General features: G+C 41.9%; 1 protein-coding gene across 1 annotated transcript in view; it reads left to right on the forward strand.

Moving 5' to 3' along the window:
* LOC141133959 (uncharacterized) overlaps window positions 1–26,654 on the forward strand; it is a 246,099-nt gene that overhangs the window by 125,241 nt on the left and 94,204 nt on the right. The window contains exon 8 of the mRNA XM_073623565.1: window positions 7,394–7,504. Coding sequence (XP_073479666.1) covers window positions 7,394–7,504 — 111 coding nt within the window. The remainder of the gene's footprint in view (window positions 1–7,393; window positions 7,505–26,654) is intronic.

Below are 26,654 nucleotides of genomic sequence, written 5' to 3' on the forward strand. Positions count from 1 at the left end.
TATGCGCTTTCATGTAAAGAAATGGCATCTTCTAGCTCATATATAGCCTTCCATTGCACACTGCTGATAATCCTTTGATACATACAGTGATATATATATATATATATGTGTGTGTGTGTATGTGTATATATATATATATATATATATATATATATATATATATATATATATATATATATACACAGTGTCTTGAAAAAGTATTCATACCCCTTGAAATTTTCCACATTTTGTCATGTTACAACCAAAAAGGTGAATGTATTTTATTGGGATTTTATGTGATAGACCAACACAAAGTGGCACATAATTGTGAAGTGGAAGGAAAATGATAAATGGTTTTCTATTTATTATACAAAAAACATCTCAAAAGTGTGGCATGCATTTGTATTCAGCCCCCTTTACTTTGATACCTCTAACTGAAATCTAGTGGAACCAATTGCCTTCAGAAGTCGCCTAATTAGTAAATAGGGTCCACCTGTGTAATTTAATCTCAGTATAAATATAGCTGTTCTGTGAAACCCTCAGAGGTTTGTTAGAGAACCTTAGTGAGCAAACAGCATCATGAAGGCCAAGGAACACACCAGACAGGTCAGGGATAAAGTTGTGGAGAAGTTTAAAGCAGGGTTAGGTTATAAAACAAAAATTCCCAGCTTTGAACATCTCACGGAGCACTGTTCAACCCATCATCCGAAAATGGAAAGAGTATGGCACAACTGCAAACCTACCAAGACATGGCTGTCCACCTTAACTGACAGGCCGAGCAAGGAGAGCATTAATCAGAGAAGTAGCCAAGAGGCCCATGGTAACTCTGGAGGAGCTGCAGAGATCCACAGCTCAGGTGGCAAAATCTGTCCATAGGATAACTATTAGTCGTACACTCCACAAATCTGGCCTTTTTGGAAGAGTGGCAAGAAGAAAACCATTGTTGAAAGAAAGCCATAAGAAGTCCTGTTTGCAGTTTGCGAGAAGCCATGTGGGGGACACAGCAAACATGGAAGAAGGTGCTCTGGTCAGATTAGACCAAAATTGAACTTTTTGGCCTAAAAGCAAAACACTATGTGTGCAGAAGACGAATGCACATTACCCTGAACACACCATTCCCACCGTAAAAGATTGTGGTAGAAGCATCATGTTGTGGGGATGCTTTTCTTTAGCAGGGACAGGGAAACTGGTCAGAGTTGATGTGAAGATGGATGGAGCCAAATACAGGTCAATCTTAGAAGAAAACCTGTAATGCGGTCTATCCGACGGACCTCCGACGGACTTGCCTACACACGATCACACCAAAGTCCGACGGATTCGTACGTGATGACGTACAACTGGACTAAAATAAGGAAGTTGACAACCAGTAGCCAATAGCTGCCCTAGTGTCGGTTTTTGTCCATCGGACTAGCATACAGATGAGCGGACTTTTCGACCAGACTCGAGTCCGTCGGAAAGATTTGAAGCATGTTCCAAATCTAAAGTCCGTCAGATTTTCGACCGAAAAAGTCCGCTGCAAGTCCGATGAAGCCCACACACGGTTGAATTGTCTGCCGGACTCGGTCCGTCGGACCAGTCCAGTCGAAAAGTCAGCTCGTGTGTACGTGGCCTTAGAGTCTGCAAAAGATTTGAGACTGGGGCGGAGATTTACAATGACCCTAAACATACAGCCAGAGCTACAATGGAATGGTTTAGATCAAAGCATATTCATGTGTTAGAATGGCCCAGTCAAAGTTCAGACCTAAATCCAATTGAGAATCTGAGGCAAGACTTGAAAATTGCTGTTCGCAGATACTCTCCATCCAATTTGACAGAGCTTGAGTTATTTTGAAAAGAATAATGGGCAAAAATGTCACTCTCTTGATGTGTAAAACTGGTAGAGACATACCGTATATACTCGAGTATAGGTCGTTCCGAATATAAGCCGAGGCCCCTAATTTACCACAAAAAACTGGGAAAAACTTATTAACCCGAGTATAAGCCAAGGGTGAGAAATGCAGCAGCTACTGTAAGTGGAAAAGAGGGTCAACAATGCCCACCTGCAGCTGCATGCCTCCCTGTGTCCTGTGCATGTGTCTCTGTCTCCTGTGCAGCCTTCCTGTGTCCTGTGCATGTGTCCTGTGCAGCCTACCTGTGTCCTGTGCCTGTGTCCCTGTGTCCTGTGCAGCCTACCTGTGTCCTGTGCATGCCTCTGTGTGGCGATCAGCATCCTCCGTGTGCCGCTCTGCATCCACCGATCAGCGTGTGATAATACCATTCAGCGGCCATTCCACCGTTCAAAAGCCTCCACGTCTGTGATAGGCAGAACACTCCATTTCCAAGCAATCAGCGTCCAGCCTATCACGGACATTCTCTCATCCTTATACCATGGACGAGGATGAGAGAATGTCCGTGATAGGCTGTACACTGACTGCTGGGAAATGGAGTGTTCTGCCTATCACAGACAAGGAGGAGGCGCGGCTTTTGAACAGTGAAATGGCCACCAAATGGTAATATCACACACTGGCCGCCGTCTGTCTGCATGACACGCTGATCAGGTAGGCAGACGACGGTGACTCGAGTATAAGTCGAGGGGGGAACTTTCAGCCTAAAAAAAAGGGCTGAAAATCTCGACTTATACTCGAGTATATACGGTACATAAAAAGACTTGCAGCTGTAATTACAGCAAAAGGTGGTTCTACAAAGTATTGAATACAAATGCACGCCACACTTTTAACATATTTATTTGTAAAAGAAAATTTGAAAACCATTTATCATTTTCCTTCCACTTCACAATTGTGTGCCACTTTGTGTTGGTCTATCACATAAAATCCCAATAAAATACATTTCCGTTTTTGGTTTGTAACATGACGAAATGTGGAAAATTTCAAGGGGTATGAATACTTTTTCAAGGCACTGTATATCATCATAAATTATAACATCTAATTTATTCACTCACTTACTTTTCGTGGGGTAGGCAATGTGTTTATTGTCTAACAGAAGGATTTTTATGTTTAGTGTCTAACTGAGTTGTATCTTCTTCTACATTAATGTAGCCATTTTTAAGGAAGGTAACTCCATTACAGCAGGAATTATGAAATATGTATGAAATGTAACTTTGTGGAGTTGAGCTGTAGGTCAGTATAGGTCAGTACCCCAGTGTCACAGATGTGTATTCCTAAGCTGCACACCAGACCATTTACAGGGAGGACTATTTAAAACAGGGCCTCATCAGAAGTCCTTTGAAGACCTTGTGCATTAACGTGACAATAATCTGTAAAAATAAAAAGCAAAAAAAGTCCATAAAATATAAATAAAAAGCAAATAATTAAAATCCACAAGGTAATATGAAAGTGCTTCAATGTCCCGTGCAAAATTCACAAAAGTCAATTTATAAGTGCTCCAAAAAATTCCATGCGATTTGGTGAATGCCGTGAAAGTAATCCAAGAAAAAATATATGTGCTGTGTTCACACTCAGGTGCTTCCCCTTAGGTATTGGACGCTCAGCTTAGAGTGTGTGACCTTGCTGTTAAGCTTGGTCAATGCACGCTTTAGAACCTCTTAAAGGTTCAGTAGTATATCCAGAATCCTGGATTGGTCCTCACTTATGCCTCGGTATATCAATAAAATGCCATTTGTGCCTCGGTATATCAATAGAGAGAAGAGGACTTCACAGTGTAGTATGTAAAACAATTTATTTCTAAAACACAATAAAATCCCACACAGGGTACTCACAATAGCATGGCGCATCAGTGCGCCACACTAAACCAACATGACTGAGTGGGATAAACCAGCCGATATCGGGATGGCTTGCTGATCGTTCTTGGTAGATGATCTGCCTAGCGTACCGTTCTGTACCCTTCCCCTACTCGTGTCGATACAAGGGGTTTCCGTATCTTCCTCAGGGGGTAATCAGGGGGTAATCCAAACAGTCATGGAAGTGTCAACTTCCATGACTGTTTACCACAGACAAGAGATTTTAATTTGACTGTCTTCTTACCAACTTTAGAATTTTTGGGAAAGTGAGGGTGGCATTGAATTTAGTTCAGTTTCACTATTCTCCACACAAGTTTTGGGGTTCATCAGACCTCATCATCATCACAGTGAGAGATTAAGTTTAGTTGGGAAGCATTACTTTAGTTCTGACTGCCAGCTATTCGGACAATTGATCCCTTTTTTTTTTTGTTATTTTTATTGTTGGGGGCTTTTTGTATTTATTTTGTGGTTGATTTAGCCCTGGTTCACATTGATGCTACTTTGAAATCGCACTAATTCACTTGAGGTAGCATGATTTCAAAGTAGCAGGTCAGCACAATTTCAGGTGCTACTTGGCTGACATCTGTTCCTACTTCATGCGCAAATGTCTATGAAGTTTGCACCTATAATCGCACAAAATTTTGCAGGAAACTTTTTTCAAATCGGTGCCTCACCGCAAAGTTGGAGTCGCAACGATTTGAACAGTTCTGACAATAGGGTGCGATTTGTCATGCAATTTGGAACTGTCAAATCGCATGACAAGTTACACTGCTGTGAACGGGGGCTTAAGATAAGTGGTTACTTTTAGCTTTTTTTTTTATGTTTTTGATTTTTTTTTTTTTCTGCAGCAGAAGCAGCAAGGCTTCCCTTTAAAAATGTGGGCTTTTGTTTCAGGGGTGGTATTTTGAAGTTTTCTTTTTTTTTTTTTTTTTTCTTTTTTTTCTTTTTTTCTTTATTATTTTATGTAAATTGAACCTTTTACAATTTGGGGTGCTCAAATCAAAGCTTTTTTTTCTTATTGGCCATCCATTCTTGAAGCTGTCATTTGTTTGCTTATACAGTTAACAGGGCTGGTTAAGAGGGATGAGCCAAACTGCCCTGGATTCAGTTCAAGTGGGGTTTAGCCAACTTCAAAGAAGTTTGGGTGCTAGACTCCATTAATATCCAGGGAGCAAAACCTGTCATATTAAATTCCCATTTTTTGGGTGAATAGGCAAGGGAGTGTAAAAAAAAATAGTGTGGGGGTAAGGCCTTCCCTGGAGAACATGTACTAATGCAAAATAAATAAATAATAATAATTCCATTGGACCAGGATCAGTGATATTTTAAATACTTAAAGCAGTTTAAAACCCCAAAACAAAAATGTAATATATTGCAGTTTACCAATTCTTAGATGTGGTGGCTGCCTTAAGTTTTCTTTTTAGTCCTTTTTTTTATATTTTACATGGTGATCCAGCCAGTAGCACACTTCCTGTCTAAAGCCGCGTACACATGATCTGACTTTCCGACGGGAAATGTTCGATGACAGGCTGTTGGCGGTAAATCCGACCGTGTGTATGCTCCATCGGACAATTGTTGTCGGCCTTTCCACCAACAAATGTTGGCTAGCAGGTTTTCAAATTGTCAATGGACAAATGTGTGTTGTCGGATCTTCCGAGCGTGTGTACACAAGTCCGTCGGACAAAAGTCCAAAGTGCAAACATGCATGCTCGGAAGCAAGGACGAGCCAGCAGTGGTCGGTCTTGTAAACTAGCGTTCATAATGGAGAATTAACATTCGTGACGTGGCAAATTATGAAATCTCCAAATTCAATTCTCCAATTCTCTTCTTCTTTAATGGGATAATAATGAAGCTGCTTTGGCTGGTGATACTGATGGAGTTATTGCAAACAAATTTTCAAAGGCTTTCTTTTTCTAGTGCTATCAAGAATAATATTATTATGCTTTTTTTTTTTAATTTGGGCAAGTTATCACAACACCATTATCCCGTAGTTTTTAAGATCAAAGATACAACTATGTTGGTGTCCCTTGTTAATTTTACATTGTATTTTTTAAAATGTAACTGCCTTCTCCCAAACTGTCATTTGAAGTAAAACACAAGTATTATTCTCAACAATTTTTTTTTTTGTGCATTAAAAAAAAAAAAAAATTAGACAGAAAATATATACCAAATCAAATCATTTTTCAACCAAAAAAATAATGTCAAAGCAATAACTCCAAGGCCAATAATAAATGACACGTTATCTCTTCCGATTCTGCAACATGTCTGGTTGACGAACGGCCATTCAGAAACTAACTGAAAAGCACGAAATGAAAAGTGCGAACTGAGAAGCGCTAAATGAAAAACGCGAAAAGAAAAGCGTGAATCAACACTCACCAAACTTCTACTAACAGGAAATTAGCAGAAGGAGTCCAAAGGGTGGCGCTAAAGAGCTTAAAAACCACGTAGTACGTCACTATGTTCATAATTGTTGGCCAACAATTGTGTGGCCGTGTGTATGCAAGACAAATTTGAGCCAATGCCCTTTCCGACAAAATTCCACAGTTTTGTTGGCCAACAATCCGATCGTGTGTATGAGGCTTTAGTGTGTCTGAATTCTGGATGAAGTAGTAAAGCAGAAACTTTGAACTACAGCATTGTCATTCTGGGGGAGGGTAGTGTTACACTAGTAGACTTAGATTAGGGCAATTGTGGGGGTCTGTAGGCGAGGGGATTATCAGAATATGGAAGCCCCCTTTAACAATAAAGGTGTCCCCAGATACCCCCTTCCCCCATGAATGAGTGTAGGGTAAATAGCACCCCTACTCATTCATAAAAAAGAAGTAACCTAAAAGTGAAGACATTTAATTGTTTGACACATCTGGGCCCCAATGCCAGCTGACTGTGTTCAGAACCCACTGGTTTAGAGAAGGCTCCTTCAAATTATTTAGGCCCTTCAGCAGTGTTGCCTCTGTGTCAATTGTATTATAGTGTCAAGCATAATTGTATTATATTGCAGTGAATCATTGTTTGCTTGTTGCCTTCAAGAATACTTGCCCATTAAAACCCTTGCAAAACCCAATGTATGTTTGTGAGTTTGGGTACTACCTGAAGGGGTCATTTAGCTACCTTTAATAAATGAGCACAACGCACTTTACACATTTGAATTCTTTGAACATTGCTCTCTGCATTCAGCCACATAAAAGAGCCACCAGCCAAACCAACATATTTGTATTACACAGGAAGGAGAGAGCAAATGTCTAAGTACCCCAAATTCCTACCCTGATATTGTCCTAGTGTATTCACAACCAAAAATAACATACCGATCCACATATGGGGGTCTATTTATCAATGTCTTCCCCCAATATTCATACATCTTTCACCCAAAATTCACACATTTTCCAACTGGTTTTAATCGTCAAGGGTGTAAGTTGGGTAAATCTTGTATGCAAACAGTTATAAATAAACCCCTTACTGTCCATGCCTCCTCCATTTTATTCACTATTATGGAAGGTCAGGACGAGCTTCAGATAGTATATGGATTTCCAGAAAATTACTGTTCTAGATAAAGCAGTTCTTAATGCAAAAGGTTTTTTTACCTTAATAAATTCTCTGCATTAAGGTAAAAAAAACCTTTTTAAAAGCAGCTCCCCCAGCAGAGTATATTTAATCATGTATGGCCTATTTTTTTTATTTAAGGTGGATACTGATGAAGATGGATACTTAGATTGCCTCCAGGTACTTATGGCTTTAAAAGAAATAGTTCCTTCAAATGCATTAAGCGATGCTGAAGAGCTCTATGTATATCGGGTAAGAGAACATAATACATAGGTATTGCATACTATCATTATCATTTAACTTCCTCTGAGTTATGCAACATCATTATCTGTTTAATTGTTCATCTGGTTTGTTAATATTTCATACTTAATTGAAACCTGAGAAATATTCGGACAGAATTTGGAGCTTCTTTTGGGTGACAAGCTTCACACGGTGTGGTTTGCCACGATTGCAGTGCAGTTTATGGCACGTCAGTCACTGCAAAATCGCAACGTGTTTAGGTGCCATTGAAAATGAATGGCACACGAACACGCATTCTGCTCTTTGCCAGCATTCCTTGGCAATTGGAAATCGTGGGGTGGAATCTCAAATTGGTAGATGTGAACTGGGCCTTAGATAAACAACAGAGTTCCATCTCTGCAACATTGTATCAACTCAGTGTATCAGTTACCTCGTTGCAGTAAGTGATTCATTACACTGTAGGTGGTGAGCAAAGTAATCTCCATACACATTGTGCATGGCGTATATTTTTTCCTCTTCTGGTCAAATGTTTATTAGTCTGTAATGTTAGGCTATTTTTTCTATTGGTCGAATGTTCCTAAACTCTTCTGGTTAAATGCACTTAAGGATGTTTTTTCCTAGGCTCAAATATTAGGGAATGTTACATTTGAAACTGACATTTCACACATATTTCAAAGATTATGGGTATTGTTTGTGATTTTTGCACGAATGCTGCGACTTTTTCAAAGTGAATTTTGTATAAGTAGCATTCAGCTTTTTTTTTCTGCTTAGTATACTCATAAGTAGGCATCAGATCTGCTTTTGACTTAAAGTGGAGTTCTACCCATTTAAAAGTCGGTAGCTACAAAAAGTTTAGCTGCTGACTTTTAATAATCGGACACTTACCTGTCCCACTGTCCAGAGATGCGGGCGAACGAAGCCCCGCTCCGCTCCCCCTCTTCTCTGCGGCGCCAGCATTGTAACTGTGGGCGCCTGGCTGTGGCTCCGGTGCACTGTGCATGCGTGAGCCACGCTGTGCGCTGTGAATGACCGGGCAACCTTCTGGGACCTGTGACGTGTCCCAGAAGATTGCAGGGAGGGAGGGGGGAGAGGTCAACTTCCTTCTGGCGCGGCAGAGCCCTGGGAGGAAGTGGGAGCCTCTAAACAGAGGTTATCCGCTCCCCCCCCTCCAAAAAAAATTACATGCCAAATGTGGCATGTCAGGGGGTCACCATCACTTAAAGCGGAAGTTCCATTTTTGGGTGGAACTCCGCTTTAAAGGCTAGCAAATACGTTAAAACAAAATCACCAAAACAAGCAAATCATTGATTTTCAGCAGCCAGCATTAATCTTTTTATTATGCTGGCTATATGCAGAAGCAGCCACTGCCATTTTTTCATTAGCTCTCATGCATTATCTTTGTTGGTCAGTTGTACATCTATTATTATCAATGCACATTAGTTATCACATTGCTAAAGCAGTTAGCTTTTCTGTTCATGTACCCTCCTCCATAGGTACACAGTGGCAAGGTGCCAAGAGCACCCAGTGCATTCTATAATAGGCATGTAAAGCAATCTCTCTGGTATCTTAATTCTTCATTGTCCTTTGATGGCAAAGCCTGAATGCTATTCAGACATCAAACAGATATCATATTTCCACAAGTTGGTTTAATTCGAGTTTGTTAAGATATAAGCTAAACCAGCTGGGAGGTAATCACACTATAGTATTGGACCGACTCGGTGTGTCATGGGCCAGTGTTCATATTCCCATTCTAAAACATCAATTCAATACTGCCTGCCATTGTTACTTAATTTCATTGACTTTATCAGAGCCATTTTGTCCATCTGTCAACATTGTTGTGTTCCATGCCTCCGTCAGACTAAAAGAGTATTACCTTATAGGCTTTGACCTTATTTCATAAATGTCCTTCCTGTAAAATAATAATAATGAATCAGTAAAGTTCTTTATGGCTTGCATTATTGTATGTTTGCTTTGTCTGTGGTTTCTTTTCTTATGAAATGTTAAACCACAAAAGGTAGCACAGCATTTTGTGAAGCTTGTACGTGTGCCTCCAGTAAACATCCCTTTTATTCACTGCTTCCATGTTTTGTTTAGTACATGAAAAAAACAAGTTAAACAAAGTTTTCAAAGAGAAGGTAGAGAAAGAACGAGGTACCCAGGGTAGAATACACATATCTGTCTACATAGACATCACCTGAGTATAATGGAGTTTTTTAAGGAACACTTTTTTGTCATGAAAGCCTGAAGAGGGAAAACTCGAGTTTGTTCTCAATACTTGAAACACAAAGGCAATTGGCTGGAAGAAAGGAGTTTTATTTGCGAAACAAAGCTTTGTAGGTCACAACCATAGGGTTTTCCATAGAATGGATCCATTCAGAGCAAGGAATATGAAAAGGCCTATAATTAAACTTAACATAATACTCTCTCTATTAGTATTTTAAAGTACCTTGAACAAAGTTGACGTGAAAGTTCCTACTAGACTTTCATGCAAGAAGAAAATTCATTGTAATGAAAGCTGGGATAGCAGGGAAAGTGAGGAGGTGGGAGATTAAGGTACGTTCTTTAGGTTTTTTCAGCTTAATCCTGACAGTAGGAAAAGCAAATATAAAGGACTCAAGTGGTACCAACCCCTTCATCTCTAAAGGATTTGAAAACACTGGCCATATTCTGTTATTAGTATTAGCTGCTTGTTTAAACTTGTCATTTATCATCACTGTACAACTGAAAGTGCCAATCATTGATAACGTTTAAGATCAGGCTATATTATTTGCTTTCTTTGTTATGGTAATTAATAAACATTTTAAAAGATGGACCATCCAGCCATGTATTTTTTGGAGGAAACTGATTCCTGAAATTATCAGAATACATTTAACGCACAAGTTTATTTTTACATGTGCAGTATCTAATGTTTTTTTTAATGTATACATATAATATTTTTATCCTGTATCAATAAAATATTTGTGTTAAACTTTTATATTATTTGTGTGATCTCAGTTGCACCTTAAAAGTCTCATCTGCTTGTGTTTGGTCTGACATTAAGATTAGAATGGAGAGGCAGGGGATCTGCATGCAGAGGTAGTAGGGGGCGAGCAGGAGAAAATGGTGAAGACCATTGAGAGACAGGGCAAGTCTCCCTTACCTTTCAGAGTTTGGTTATGCTATACAGCCAGAGCTCGACAAGAAGGTAGTTGAGTGACTGACAAAGCTACTATCTTTGTCCTTCTACTAGGTGCAGAGCCTCCATTTACCTGCAACTGCTGCAAATGCGCCCTCTTTTTCCTCCTCCTTTTCTGCTTATTCCACCACAGCCCCACAAATTGGCATGAAGGAGCCGGTGGAACAATTTTATCACACAATAAGTCACTTCCTGCTGTAGAAGCATCTTAGTCATGCACAAGAATTCCTCATTTCAGACGTGAGGAAATGAGCCAGGACTGTAGAGAAAAGGGACATCAGAAAGGGATTAGCAAGTAGTAGTTTATTACTGCAGCTGCAGCTTACTGCCAAGTGGGATCCAGTGATGAGGGGGCCAGGGATGATGAGGTGGAAGACTCTACATGGGTGTCAAAGATTGAAGAGGAGGAAAGTGAGGAAAAAGGCAGAATAGCAGTGAGTGAAGGGCTCAGCCATGCGCAGGGGCATTTTGCAGTTTGTGTGTCCATTCACACACAGAGCCGTGGCTTGGCCACGCCCCTCTCTCTCCTCATTGGCTCACTGGCTCTGATTGACAGCAGCGGGAGCCAATGGCGCCTGCTGCTGTCTCAGCCAATGTCCCTGGAGAGTTGAGGCTCTTGTGCACATTGCTGGATTGAGATGGGGCTCAGGTAAGTAGTAGGGGGGCCTTGGGAAGCTGGTGCACACAGAAGGTTTTTTATCTTAATGCATAACCTTAATGCAAAACCTTCTGCCTTTAGAACCACTTTAAGTCTCCAGCACCGGGCAGCAACCTTCTCTACCAGGCAGAAGTCTTCCACAGCTGCTGGAGTAGAAAAAAAGCTCCTATTCACCCCCATGCCCAGTAGTTCAGTGCCAGCTTGCAAAGCTGCTTCCATTTCTTCTGCAAGTTTTTAGCTTGTGCTACCCCACATTGGCAGGTACCCACCAGTATCTTGTCCAGAAGACCATTCTTGCCCTCCACCAGCATGTGAAATGTAGTGTGTTTGTGTCGCTAAACCACTTTTTTAGTGGCAGGGTCCATATGACTACAGATATATAGGCACGAAGGATAGGCAGGTACGCTATATATCTTTTGCTGCACACTGGGTGTATCTTTTGGCACCTGAGAAGATTGCCGGATGGGGCACACCACTGGAGCTGGTAGGGCGATCCAATGTCTTGACAGCACAGTCTATCACCCCCTCCTCAATGGTCTCATCCATTTACTCCTCAGATAAATCAGGCCCCCTAATCTTACCTTATTAAACAGCCTAAGCAAAATGCTGCCATGTTGGTTTGCAGCTGGTATGCCTGGTGGACAGGAGCCACGCTGAGCAAATATAATGGTTGCTCTTCTTTTTAAGCCCAGCAATAATGTAAACATTAAAAAAATTGTGATGCCAAAAAAACATCACAGACGCTGTCTGTGAGAATTGTACTGTTCTGTAACACCACAAACAGCTTAAAGACATTTCCCAGTCATGTAATTTAAAGGATTGGTGTTTTTGTTCCAGATAGTCCTTAAAGTATTGGTAAAGGGAAACCCCTCTCCATGCTGTACAGTATTTATTACATTTTTTTTGCATTGTTATATTTCCCCCATGGCATTGTCCAGCTCTCATTGCCATGAATTTTTGGACTTCTTGATGGGTTCAGCCAACCATTTCCCTGAATCGAACCTGAGCACATTCACTCACCACTACACATGACATCTATGCAGGGTTGTAGTCACTTGTTACATGAATATTTTCTATATAACTGAATTTTCACAACATGGTTCTATCCCTCATCAGTAAAATATAGTGTATACTTTTATTTTAAAGAATTGTTAAATATATGGATACATTTAGGTAATGTCATCTTTGAATAATGTTAGTTTAGAAGATATAATACATTTAAAAGATAATTATCAAGTAGATAAAACATATGATCAGACATAGTACCATCTCATAATAGCCAATAATCTATTTTAACCACTTCAGCCCCGGAAGGATTTACCCACTTCCTGACCAGGCCATTTTTTGCGATACGGCACTGTGTCACTATAACTGACAATTGTACACTGTACCCAAACAAATTTGAGGTCCTTTTTTTTCCCACAAATAGAGCTTTTTTGGTGGTATTTGTCACCACTGTGGTTTTTATTTTTTGCGCTATAAACATAAAAAGAGCAACAATTTTGAAAAAAAAAATATTTTTTACTTTTTGCTATAATAAATATCCCCAAAAAAAAAGTCTTCGTCAGTTTAGGCCAATATGTATTCTTCTAAATATTTTTGGTAAAAAAAATCGCTAAAGGTGTATATTGATTGGTTTGCGCAAAAGTTATAGCGTCTATAAAATAGGGGATATATTTATGTAATTTTTATTATAAATTTTTTTCTTTTTACTAGTAATGCAGTGATCAGTGATTTTTAGCGGGACTGTGACATTGCGGCGGACAGATCGGACACTTTTGACACGGTTTTGGGACCATTGACGTATATACAACGATCAGAGCTAAAAATAGCCACTGATTACTGTATAAATGTCACTGTTAGAGAAGGGGTTAACAATAGGGGGCGATCAAGGGGTTAAGTGTTCCCTAGGGAGGTGTCTCTAACTGTGGGGGGAGTGGACTGACAGGGAGTAGAGAGAGATTACTGTTCCTGATCTCCTGATCACTAGGAACAGCAGATCTCTCTGTACTTCCCTGACAGAATGAGGATCTGTCTGTTTACATTGACAGATACCTGTTCTGGCTCTCTGAGGAGCAATTGCGGGTCACTGGCGGACATCATCGGCTCCGGCATCGTGTGTGTCCCCTGTAGCCCTTAAAGCAGCCGGCATACAGCTACGGCGATTCGCGCAGGGGAGCCAACCTGCCACCATTTAACTGTGGCGGGTGGTCGGCAATTACCATATTTATTGGCGTATAACACGCACTTTTTTCCCCTGAAAATAGTGCCTGTGTGTTATACGCCAATATTTTCTTTTACCAACTGGGGTGCAGGGATTGAGCGGTCTGCCCCGGAAACAAACATTGAGGGGGGTGTCAGGCGGGCCACCCCACCTCTCCTGGCCCTGGGACAGCGCTACCTGCATGTTCTAAAGTTGAGAAAAAATTACTTGCCAGCCCCCCTCTCCCACACTGCTTCTCCTGTGTCATTGTAAAACTAAGCTTCTAAATACCTCAATAGCTCAGTTTTTTTCTGGCTGCTCTCCTCCTCCCGCTCCTCTTCCTGGTCTGAGTGCAGCTTGAGATTGGAGGAGGAGAGCGGTCACATGACCATCCGTGAAACGTCAGAGGAGAGCAGTCATGTGACTGGGTCAGTGAAAGAATGGCGCTAATTGAGATATTTAGAAGCTTTGTTTTACAATGACAATGACACAGGAAAAGCGGTGTAGAAGGGTCTGGCAGTGATTTTTTCTTAAACAGAGGAAAGGAGGGCACACCGATCTTGTGCATTACCAATGGTAAATTTTATTAAAAGCTATAACAGCAATAATCATACTCACACATGAGCGTAAAAAAGAGGCTTATCAGTAGATGAGACTACGTCTCTGAATGCCTGCAACTCGGACCTGTTATTGGAGGGGTCAGATGGCATCACAAATGGCTAACGAGTTTCAAGGGCGTACCTTCTTCCTCAGAGCCAAAGTGTTGAATGACTTGCCTCCTCTGGTTACCTCTGTATATATCCACATGCATACTCCCAGACTGACGCCCACCAGAACATGCCACACACATCCAAGTGGACAACATCGACCTGGTGAATCAATCTGATCCCATGCCCGTCCCCTGCTATATTGGAAATGCCCCCATCCAAAATTCAGGGGCACAATCCAGGCAAGGATTAGCATGGGTGTAATGCACCCCCAGAATAATCAGTATCTAATATTAGGATCATAATATAATAGTTGATGATAATAGTCAGAAACCATAACCATTGTACCTACCCATCTCTATTGCATCATACGGGGTACAAGGGATTTCAATAGCGGATATTTGCAACAAAGTGGGTGAAGGAGTGTGAAGAGGACTCTTTGGTGAGTAGTATCACATATGCAGCATGGCCGCCAGATCCGCCAGATGGAACACACGCCACCATGCAGCCAGGAAGTGTGGGTGTATTTGCGTTCCACCCACCACTTCCGGCCATCCCCGGCATCACTTCCGCTCCCACAAACACATCCGGCGCGGCCGACGCCGTGCAAGCAGGAAGCGCGGCCAGGAAGTGCGGGTGTGTTTACGTTCCACCTGCCACTTCTGGTCACTTCCGCCTAGCAATTGTGTGTACGCGCACGCGCACACACTCTCGCTAGCCTATTTCCATATTTTTTCCTAACTGTAGAGTATGCTGGCAGTGCTGTCCCAGGAAACTGGGGGTCTCCTAGGAGTGCAGGGAGGCTGTGTAATGTGCAGAGGTGGGGGTCTGTGTATTGTACAGAGGTGGGGGTCTGTGTATTGTGCAGAGGTGGGGGTCTGTGTATTGTACAGAGGTGGGGGTCTGTGTATTGTACAGAGGTGGGGGTCTGTGTATTGTGCAGAGGTGGGGACTGTGTATTGTGCAGAGGTAGGGGGCTGTGTAATGTGCAGAGGTGGGGGCTGTGTAATGTGTAGAGGTGGGGGGCTGTGTAATATGCAGAGGGAGGGGGCTGTGAAAACATTTTTCCTTAAACTTCCCTCTTAAAATTGGAGTGCGTGTTATACGCTGATAAATAAGGTAGTTAACAGTCACAACAGTCATTAATTCCAACTTGTTTAATCATTTGGCGTAGCTTAGATGCAGTTCTAAAATGGTGAGTTGAAATTAGTAGAAATAAAGTAAACTAACATGCAAGATGCAGTGGGATGCATGTACTAAAAGAGTAGAGCATGTTTACTTTGCAAATTAATTTTAGCTCAGTATAGTAAATGTGGTGAAGCTAAGTTAAGATTCACTTTGCAAACAATAACCAACAGTGTGCATGTAATATTAAAGAAAAACAGGATTCTGGCATGCACATGATTGGTTGACTTAAGTCAGCACTTAGCACATCATCCCCTCTTTCACTTTCCGAAGTGCACATGTTCTACTCTATTAGTATATCAACCAACTAAATCTTCAGAGGTTAATGGATATGTAAACAAGCTGCTCCAACTGCAGACAGTTTAATTGGCAAAGATGTTACCTATGTATTGCAGTTCAGGCTGTAATTCTGAAAAAAATGTTATTTATACATCACAATGTTTTAGGTCAGGTTATGACCAAGAAACATGTAAGAATTTTGTGTAGTGATCCTTGAAGTGGGATGTTACGCATTGGTTCCAAACATTATGGACCTACATCTCCCTGCATATACTGGTTAGTGTCCTAAGTCCCCTATTACACATGTGCCTGTAACCAATGTGTTTTAAGCGTTTCAGCTCTTTTTTTCAAGATTGAAGCTGTGAGTGTAGGGGCTTAAGCTGTTCATAAATGTACTCCTTTGCTGCTGGATAATTGTTCAGCAGACCTGACTTTTATGGAAATATACTCCCACTGGCATTCCTTTGCTGCTTGGGAGACTGTTTACCCATGATGTACTTTCTACATATTCTCACTCCAATTGGGTTCATCAGACTTCTCACACCGCATGTGTGCAGGACTGCAGTTTCTTATCATATGGTTCTGTTCTATTCTGTGTAACCTCCCTTTTATGCTTAATCTGCGTTATTGTAACAATCTATTGTAATAAATCACCGGGACCAGATGGCTTGCACCCAAGGGTACTTAGGGAACTCAGTCAAGTAATTGCCAGACCATTGTTCCTAATTTTTACTGACAGTCTACTGACTGGAATGGTACAGCTGATTGGAGAAAAGCCAATGTAGCACGAATATTTAAAAAAAGGGCCAAAATACATTCCTGGGAATTACAGACCGGTTAGCCTAACATCAATAGTATGCAAGCTCTTCGAGGGGATGATAAGGGATTTTATACAAGATTTTAGTAATGAAAACGGTATCATTAGCAGTAATCAGCATGGATTCATGAAGAATTGTTCTTGCCAAACAAATCTATTAACCTTCTATGAGGAGGTGAGTTGCCATCTAGATAAAGGAAGGCCTGTAGATGTGGTGTATCTGGATTTTGCAAAAGCATTTGACACAGTTCCCCATAAAGATTTACTGTACAAAGTAAGGTCCGTTGGCATGGACCATAGGGTGAGTACATGGATTGAAACCTGGCTACAAGGGCCAGTTCAGAGAGTGGTGATAAATGGGGAATACTCTGAATGGTCAGGGGTGGGAAGTGGAGTCCCCCAGTGTTCTGTGCTGGGACCAATCCTGTTTAATTTGTTCATAAACGACCTGGAGGATGGAGTAAACAGCTCAATCTCTGTATTTGCAGACAACACTAAGCTAAGCAGAGCAATAACTTCTCCGCAGGATGTGTAAACTTTGCAAGAAGATCTGAACAAATTAATGGGGTGGACAACTACATGCCAAATGAGGTTTAATGTAGAAAAATGTAAAATAATGCATTTGGGTGGCAAAAATATGAATGCAATCTACTTACTAGGGGGTGAACCTCTGGGGGAATCTGGGATGGAAGAGGACCTGGGAGTCCTAGTAGATGATAGGCTCAGCAATAGCATGCAATGCCAAGCTGCTGCTAACAAAGCAAACAAGAATATTAGCATGCATTAAAAGGGGGATTAACGGCAGGGATAAAGCGATAATTCTCGCACTCTACAAGACTTTGGTCTGGCTTCACCCAGAGTATGCTGTCCAGTTCTGGGCACCAGTCCTCAGAAAGGATGTACTGGAAATGGAGCAAGTACAAAGAAGGGCAACAAAGCTAATAAAGGGTCTGGAGAATATAGTTATGAGGAAAGGTTGCGAGCACTGAACTTATTCTCTTTGGAGAAAAGATGCTTGAGAGGGGATATGATTTCAATTTGCAAATACCATACAGGTGACCCCCCAATAGGGGTAAAACTTTTTCGCGGAAGGGAGATTAATAAGACATGTGGCCACTCACTAAAATTAGAATAAAAGAGGTTTAACCTTAAACTGCGTAGAGGGTTCTTTACTGTAAGAGCAGCAAGGATGTGAGATTCCCTTCCACAGGTGGTGGTTTCAGCGGGAGGCATCGATAGTTTCAAAAAACTATTAGATAAGCACCTGAACGACCGCAACATACATGGATAAACAATGTAATGCTGACATATAATCACACACATAGGTTGGACTTGATGGACTTTTTTCTTTTTTTAACCTCACCTACTATGTAACTATGTACAGTATCTCACAAAAGTGAGTACACCCCTCACATTTTTGTAAATATTTTATTATATCTTTTCATGTGACAACACTGAAGAAATGACACTTTGCTACAATGTAAAATAGTGAGTGTACAGCTTGTATAACAGTGTCAATTTATTGTCCCCTCAATATAACTCAACACACAGTCATGCATGTCTAAACTGCTGGCAACAAAAGTGAGTACACCCCTAAGTGAAAATGTCCAAATTGGGCCCAAAGTGTCAATATTTTGTGTGGCCACCATTATTTTCCCTCACTGCCTTAACCTTCTTGGGCATGGAGTTCACCAGAGCTTCACAGGTTGCCACTAGAGTCCTCTTCCACTGCTCCATGACGACATCACGGAGCTGGTGGATGTTAGAGACCTTGTCCTCCTCCACCTTCAGTTTGAGGATGCCCCACAGATGCTCAATAAGGTTTAGGTCTCTAGACATGCTTGGCCAGTCCATCACCTTTACCCTCAGCTTCTTTAGCAAGGCAGTGGTCATCTTGGAGGTGTGTTTGGGGTCCTTATTATGTTGAAATACTGCCCTGCTTCCCAGTCTCCAAAGAGAGGGGATCATGCTCTGCTTCAGTATGTCACAGTACATATTGGCATTCATTGTTCCCTTAATGAACTGTAGCTCCCCAGTGCCGGCAGTACTCATACAGCCCCAGCCCCAGACCATGACACTCCCACCACCATGCTTGACTGTAGGGAAGACACACTTGTCTTTGTACTCCTCACCTCTTTTATCTTGGTCTCAACAGACCACAGGACATGGTTCCAGTAATCCATGTCGTTAGTCTGCTTGTCTTCAGCAAACTGTTTGTAGGCTTTCTTGTGCATCATCTTTAGAGGAGGCTTCCTTCTGGGATGACAGCCATGCAGACCAATTTGATGCAGTGTGCGGCGTATGGTCTGAGCACTGACAGGCTGACCCCCCATCCCTTCAACCTCTGCAGAAATGTTGGCAGCACTTCTATTACCCAAAGATAACCTCTGCATATGACGCTGAGCATGTGCACTCAGCTTTTTTGGTCGACCATGGTGAGGCCTGTTCTGAGTGGAACCTGTCCTAGTAAACCGCTGTATGGTCTTGGCCACCATGCTGCAGCTCAGTTTCAGGGTCTTTGCAATCTTCTTATAGCCTAGGCCCTTTTTATGTAGAGCAACAATTCTTTTTTTTCAGATCCTCAGAGAGTTCTTTGCCATGAGGTGTCATGTTGAACTTCCAGTGACCAGTATGAGAGAGTGAGAGCAATAACACCAAATTTAACACACATGCTCCCCATTCACACCTGAGACCTTGTAACACTAACAAGTCACATGACACCGGGGAGGGAAAATGGCTAATTGGGCCCAATTTGGACATTTTCATTTAGGGATGTATTCACTTTTGTTGCCAGCGGTTTAGACATTGATGGCTGTGTGTTGAGTTATTTTGAGGGGACAGCAAATTTACACTGTTCAATATGTACACTCACTACTTTACATTGTAGCAAAGTGCCATTTCTTCAGTGTTGTCACATGAAAAGATATAATAAAATATTTACAAAAATGTGAGGGGTGTACTCACTTTTGTGAGATACTGTAATTTCAGAGTTGGAAATAAGGAACCATGAGGTACTCCAAAGACTTGCTGGTAGGTTAATTGGATCCTGTCTAAATTGGCCCTTGTATATGTATGAATGTGAGTTAGGGACCTTAGACTGTAAGCTCCTTGAGGGTAGGGACTGATGTGAATGTACATTGTATATGTAAAGCGCTGCGTAAATTGACAGCGCTATATAAGTACCTGAAATAAATAAAATAAAATAATAAATGAGGCTGCTCACTTGGTGCATTGTGTCCCCCAGTCAATTTAAGCGGTTGAGGCACTTTTCTGAACAGGCTACAAAGTAGTTTACACATTTTTATTAAATCTGAATAATAATGTATCACCTCTCTTGTGGAAAGAACAGGCCTGTATGTATCAGCGTATATTTGCTTACATATCCTGGTGATATCTCCTCTGCCTGTTGATGGTTTCTAAGAAGGGAGGCAGCCTTTCCACTGGACCTTGAGTTTTTTTTTTTTTTACAGTTACCTGGTCCCTGCAATCATTTTCTTATTATGACTTGAATGTATAGTTAGGATAGATATTGAAGGGACTTAAGGCCATCATACAGGGCTTGATGTACAAGGCGACACATGTTTCTGGCACACCATATGTGCATGAGTAGGGTTACAATGGAGAACCGAGAGGGCTGTGGACTGTGTGTGGTCTGTGGGTTGGTCTTAGTCTGCCCTTATTCAGGCGGGTCCCGGAGGAGATAACGTGGGTGACTCTGTCATGAGTTTTGGGCCCACACCCACGTGGCTCAGTCACCTGTCTTTACCGGCCCCCGTCCATGTGAAAGAGGCATGTGTTGCGTTTGGTTAAAATATGATTTTTTTATATTAATTAGACATAACATTACACAATAGTGGTTGCTCATAGAGATACTGTCAGATTTTTTGGCTTGAGTAGATTTCTCAAACAAATGACGTTTCATACAATGGGTACGTAGATACGATTGTTGTATTCAACTGACAGTTTGAATAGGCTATTGTCTCTATAGCTACAGTAAACAAGTAAGAGAGGGTCTCTCAAACTGAAAGAATGACTGTTAGTCGATTGTTATGGAAACGAGTTTGTAACCATTAACTTTTGTCAACAAACTTGTACAAATAAAAAGGGGTGAGTAGAGACTGGGACACACATCATCATGCTTTGAAGATCAGAAGCCACTCATGATACAAGAAACGTGCCTGGTCTCAAGGAAAATCGTTGCCAATGAAGATCATGAACATACAGTAACCAAAAGTTAAGTAACCTTTAACTGTATTTGTACTGTTATAGACCATAGGCTATTCATTTGCTAGGCATTTTGCTTGTTATAGATATCTGTCAGTCTTGTATTGTATTCCTAATATTGTAATAGTTTTGTATGTACAGCATCTTTGTATAGTAAAAGCACATTTACACACTGCAGAAGTCTCAGCTTCCTTGCTTATACCACAGAGAAACCTTGCTAGATAGACGCAAGCAAAACATTTGGGGGCTCGTGCCGCGATCTGTGCTATAATTCAATTGAAGCAGACCTGTTTTCTGTAGTGTGTTGTGTAGCTTGTGCTAGGTAAAATGCTGCATAAGCTGTTTAGGAAAAGCAAGGCTGCAGAGGATTCTGGTGGCCAGAAGGAAGTGTGCAGCTTACCTATCTGGGCCTCTTGCTAAAGAATTTGTGAAGTATGCTTCTCCCTTGAACCTGACTTCAGGTGATAAAGTCTCAGATCATTTTATACATTTTAGCCTTAAGGGGTTGAATTTAAGTAAAAAAGAGAAGAGGACAGTGTCCACAGTGAGCTGGTATTTTCTTCATGCTATTTATACCGAATTACATAGAAGGGAGAAGGCAGAGGCAGAAGTTAAGGTATTAAAAGACCAGCTAGCAGTTCCTTCAGAGTGTGTACGTTCAACCACTAGTTGGGCTGATGATTTGCAAGAGGGGTGTGCAGCCCTCATGACCAAATCAATTAATGCCTTAAGGAAAAGGAAGGGGCGTAAACCTGTTAATAAAGCCAGGGTACGTGCCATTGTCACATCCCAAAATTGGGATTGTGAGGATGTGCTCTCCTCAAATGATAGTGAGGATGAGGAGATAGAGTTTGATATTTCGCATGATGATCTGCTAGTGCGAAAGAAAAAGTATGCCAGACCTTTCATTACTAAGCATAGGAAACGGCAACATGATAGAGAGGATATGGCAGATGGGGAAGTGCATTATTGCAACCCCAGTGATGTTGAATTTGAAGAAGTACGGGAGTTTACACAAACTGAACTCCATGAGCTGGCAAAACAATACAAACAAAGGTTTGGGGAGCCCTTATTGAGTTGGCTCCTACGCTTATGGGATGAAGGGTCGGACAGTGTTGTTTTGTCAGTTAAGGAAACAGTGACTATGGGAGTGTTAATCCATGATCCACAATTTCATCAGGCAATGCGAAAAGCCCCAGAGTTTAGCGTGAATTTTTCACTGTTAGACCTCGTGAGAGATATAGACCGAATATACGCTAGTCCTACTGACCTGGAAAATACCTACTCTTGGAAATCAATAGGAGAGGGTATTTCCAGGTTACGTGCGATGGGTTGTATAATCGGATTAAATGCATTTCCAGAATGGATGGGTCCAGATATGGAACCCTTTACGTTTGCTCTGCGCTCTAAGCTGATGAAGTCTGCGCCATTTAATCTCAGGACTCCATTATTGTCCTTGTTGGGAGGCCTGGGATTAAACAGCAAGATTCATGAAGCCACAACACTTTTAAGCCAGTTGGGGGAGCTAGAGGAGGCTAAAACAAAACTTGTCAGGGCGGTAGATAAGGTCAAGGCCAGACAGGAAGAATACAAGCAGAAAAGAACAGAGAAAAAAGGGAAAGGGGTAGAGAAGACAGGAGGTGAAGAGAAAACCAGGCTAGTTATTTCTAGGAAAGAAATGTGGGTGGACCTATTAAAGGCAGGAGTACCTAAAGATGAGATAGATGGCATTTCTACTGCACAAATGCTGAAGAGGTGGAAACATTTAGTAGGGAAAACTGTCAGGGTTAGAAGCACTACCCCTAGTGAAGATATCAGCCTAGACTTAGAGAAAACAGAACAGACCCCTCCTGTTAGCCCAAAACCAATTCCCAAAACTGAACATGAACCCAAACCCAAATCCCTTTATCCTGAGGAGGAGTTAGAGAGAATCAGAAAAGGGGATTGGGAGGTTCCTTATCCTTTATGAAGGGAAGGTGAGTCTCCTGTAATAGCAGTCAGGGCAGTGACAGCAGGAGACCAACGCCTGTATGCACCTGTCACTGTATGGTGGGGAAAGTCATCTTCTCCTACACATGTAATGGCTTTAGCTGATAGCGGAGCTGAAGTTACACTTTTGCAAGGAAATCCTTCCCATCACAAAGGAGAATTGATTTATGTAGAAGGTTTGGGAGGGCAAACTACACCAGCAGTTAGGATACGGGTGAAATTGGCTATTGGCAAGGGATCAGGATTTATGACAAATGTATTGGTATCAGTTACCCGAAAATATTCTTAGGATGGATGTACTTCAAGGTCAGTCAATACTGAAAGAGGTACCTTCACATTCGGGTATCCTGATAAAGCGTATCTGGTAAGGGCGGTGAAGGCTGTGGTCAGAGTCATGGGAAATGGACCCCTGTCTACATTCCTCCACCAGAGAAGCCAGTCTGTCTCAAGCAGTACAGACTTCCTAGAGGCCACAAAGAAATTGGGGAGACTATTCAAGAACTGTTAAGAGTAGGGATCCTTAGACCTGCTGTAAGTCCTTTCTCGTCTCCAGTATTCCCAGTAAAGAAACCTGATGGGACATATAGAATGACTATGGATTACAGAGGTCTAAACAAAGTGGCACCTCCATTGAAGTCAGGTGTACCAGATATGATCTCAGTTCTTGAGAAAATTGCTAAAGATGCAGGAGAATATCATGCTGTGATAGACCTGGCTAATGCTTTCTTTTCGATTTTGATAGACCCAGAGTGTCAAGACCAGTTTGCTATGGTGTGGGACAGCCGCCAGTACACTTTCACTGTCCTTCCGCAAGGCTATCTTCATTCTCCAATGATTTTCATGGACTGATTGCCCAAGATTTAAGTACCCTGAATTTGAAAGTCGCTGTGTTTCACTACATTGATGACATCATGATCTCTGGGACAAAAGAAGATGTAACTGAAGCAGTGCACCTGCTGATAGAGCACTTGGAGAACAGAGGGTGGGCTATCAACAGAGACAAAGTCCAAGAACCTACCACAGAGGTGAAATTCCTAGGAATGATGTGGACTGGGCAACAGAGGAAAATTCCAGAGACAGTTGTGCAAACTATCCAGGCACTGTCGCCCCCTACTACCAAAAAGGAGGCACATAAGTTCATTAGAGTTGTGGGGTTCTGGAGATCATTCATCCCACAACTTGGACTGATTCTGAGGCCTATATATAATGTCACCAGGAAAAAGACTGAGTTCTCATGGGGTTCAGAGCAGTGGACTGCATTCCTGGCTGCTAAAGAAGCTATTTTGCAACATCAGGGATTAGGACCCATGAGACAAGGAGTACCATTTCAGCTGGATGTAGTGGAGCAGAATGGTACCATATCTTGGAGTCTATGGCAGCCAAATGAAAAGAAATGACTGAGAGTAATACCCATTGGATTTTGGTCCAAACAACTGACAGGGGCACAGAAGAAATACCTGTTTGGGGCCTACACAGCACTTCAACATGTAGAGACCATTACAGGAAAGGACACAGTCACTATCCATACTGCACTGCCAATAGCAGGATGGGTGAGAGATAATGGACTGACCACTAGGGCAGCTGTAGCCCAGAACCAGACACTGACGAAATGGAAGTGGTACCTTCAAGAAAGAGGGGGTATTGCAGCTGGGGATGTTAGAGACATTTCAAAACACTTGGCAGGGCTTGTTACATTTACCAGCACCCAGCCAGAAGGAGAAAATCCTGTACTGCAGTCAACCCCCATTCAAGAGGCTACACCCTTTGAGTCTCTGTCAGAAGACATGAAGGAGTCAGCGTGGTTCACTGATGGTTCAGCCATAGTCGCCTCGTCTGGGCGTAAATGGACAGCAGCAGCCTACAACCCAAGTAGCGACACAGTCCTGCATGAGACTGGAATTGGAGGGTCCAATCAGTATGCAGAGTTGAAAGCTGTAGTGATGACTCTTCAGGAGGATCCTTCTTCCCATGTCACTATCTACACTGACAGCTGGGCAGTTTTTAAAGGACTGACAACTTGGATGCCCACGTGGAAGTCCAATGAATGGATGATTCATGGAAAGATGGTGTGGGGAAGCAAGGAAGTCTGGGACTACATCTAGAAGGAAGCTCACTCCTGCACCATAAAAGTGAGCCATGTTGATGCACACGTGCCCCTAGTCCCAGACTTTGAGAACTATAACAGAGTTGCAGATGAAATCACCAAAGTGAAGGCAGTTGTGCCAATTGATTCTGTTTTGATGAACTTGGCCAACTTTGCCCACAAGCAATCTGGACATTTGGGGCAGAAAGCAACATCTGAATGGGCACAGTAGAGAGGATTGCCTATATCCATGGACATGATAAAGACTGTAATAGGGTACTGTACAGTGTGCGGAGAAGTGCAACAATGGCCATTGCAAAAGTACTCCACTGGGTCGATTAAGAGGGGTGAGAGGCCTGCAGAGATATGGCAGATTGACTTCATCGGCCCCCTTCCCCGGGGAAACAATGGACTTAGATATTTTTGCACTGCTGTGGACACCTATTCAGGACTTATGCTTGTTCATCCTTGCAAATGCGCAGATCAAGCCACAATGCTTCAACTGCTCCGGAAACTTGTCGTTGCTTATGGTTTTCCCAAACAAGTCCAAAGTGATAACGGCTCACATTTCACTAGATCAACAGTACAGCAGTGGGCCGAAGATTCTGGAGTGTACTGGTTGTGCCACATCCCATACTATCCACAGGCAGCTGGTTTGATTGAAAGATACAACGGGCTATTGAAGGACCAGATATGCAAACTTACACCCACACATACACTAAGGGGGTGGGATCGGGTCCTCACACAGAAAGTCACGTTGTTAAATTCTAGGCCAATAGCCAAAAGCACACCATATGAGAGGATGGTAGGGGCTGGGGCACAGATTCCACAGCTGGAGTGCAGTATTTATGTAAGGTTCTTGAAAGAACAGGGCTTAACAGATGCCATGTTACTGCTTCCCATGAGATAGAAACCGAGTGACGTATCTGAAGCTGAAGCCTATCTAGGAATGAGAGGGAATCTGGCAGGAAGGTTTGAAGTTATATTTGCATTGGCATATGAGCTTGAAGACAGTGGCTGGGACTCTGACTGGTAAGTGGATACTTCTCAGCAAAAGTGGAAAGTGAGGCTACATAACATCAAACCTTCCAAAAATAAACAGCAGTGATCTTCTGGGAAATATCAGTATATTTCCTCTCCTCCCTATTGATGTTCTTTGGGAGGGTCAGAAGTGGGTACAGGCAGGGGGCAAAGTGTTAGTCAGATATCCAGGCAAGAAGCCATTTAGAGGAGAGATTTTAGCTGAAGGGCCTGGATCTACTGTTTATGTATTATTATAAGGAACAGATAATCCGCTTTGTTTTCCACTCTGCAGGTTGTCTCCGATTTGATCTATAGGAAGACCAGAGAAAAGTGGTTACACGATGGACAGAATGACGGAAGGCCGCAAGAGCTGTGGAGAGCAAGGCCTTTGATGTATTATAAGCCTGGACTTGGTTCTAAAGAACTTTAGAATGGACTTTCAAATGAACTTTTTAGTTAAAGACTGAAACACCTTCTCAATGACAGAAATGGAAGGTGTTGCATTCAAGGAAAATGAATGTTTAGAATGAGTTTTCTTAGTAAGAAAGTGAATTTCTGTATGGAGTCTGAAAGTAAAAAAAAATCTAGGGCGGAATGTGTTGCGTTTGTTAAATATGATTTTTTTATATTAATCAGACATAACATTACACAATAGTGGTTGCTCATAGAGATACTGTCAGGTTTTTTGGCTTGAGTAGATTTCTCAAACAAATGCTGTTTCATACCATGGGTACGTAGATAAGATTGTTGTGTTCAATTGACAGTTTGAATAGGATATTGTCTCTATAGCTACAGTAAACAAGTAAAAGAGGGTCTCTC

This window comes from Aquarana catesbeiana, linkage group LG03 (genome assembly GCF_042186555.1).
Source record: "Aquarana catesbeiana isolate 2022-GZ linkage group LG03, ASM4218655v1, whole genome shotgun sequence".
Classification (NCBI taxonomy): Eukaryota; Metazoa; Chordata; class Amphibia; order Anura; family Ranidae; genus Aquarana; species Aquarana catesbeiana.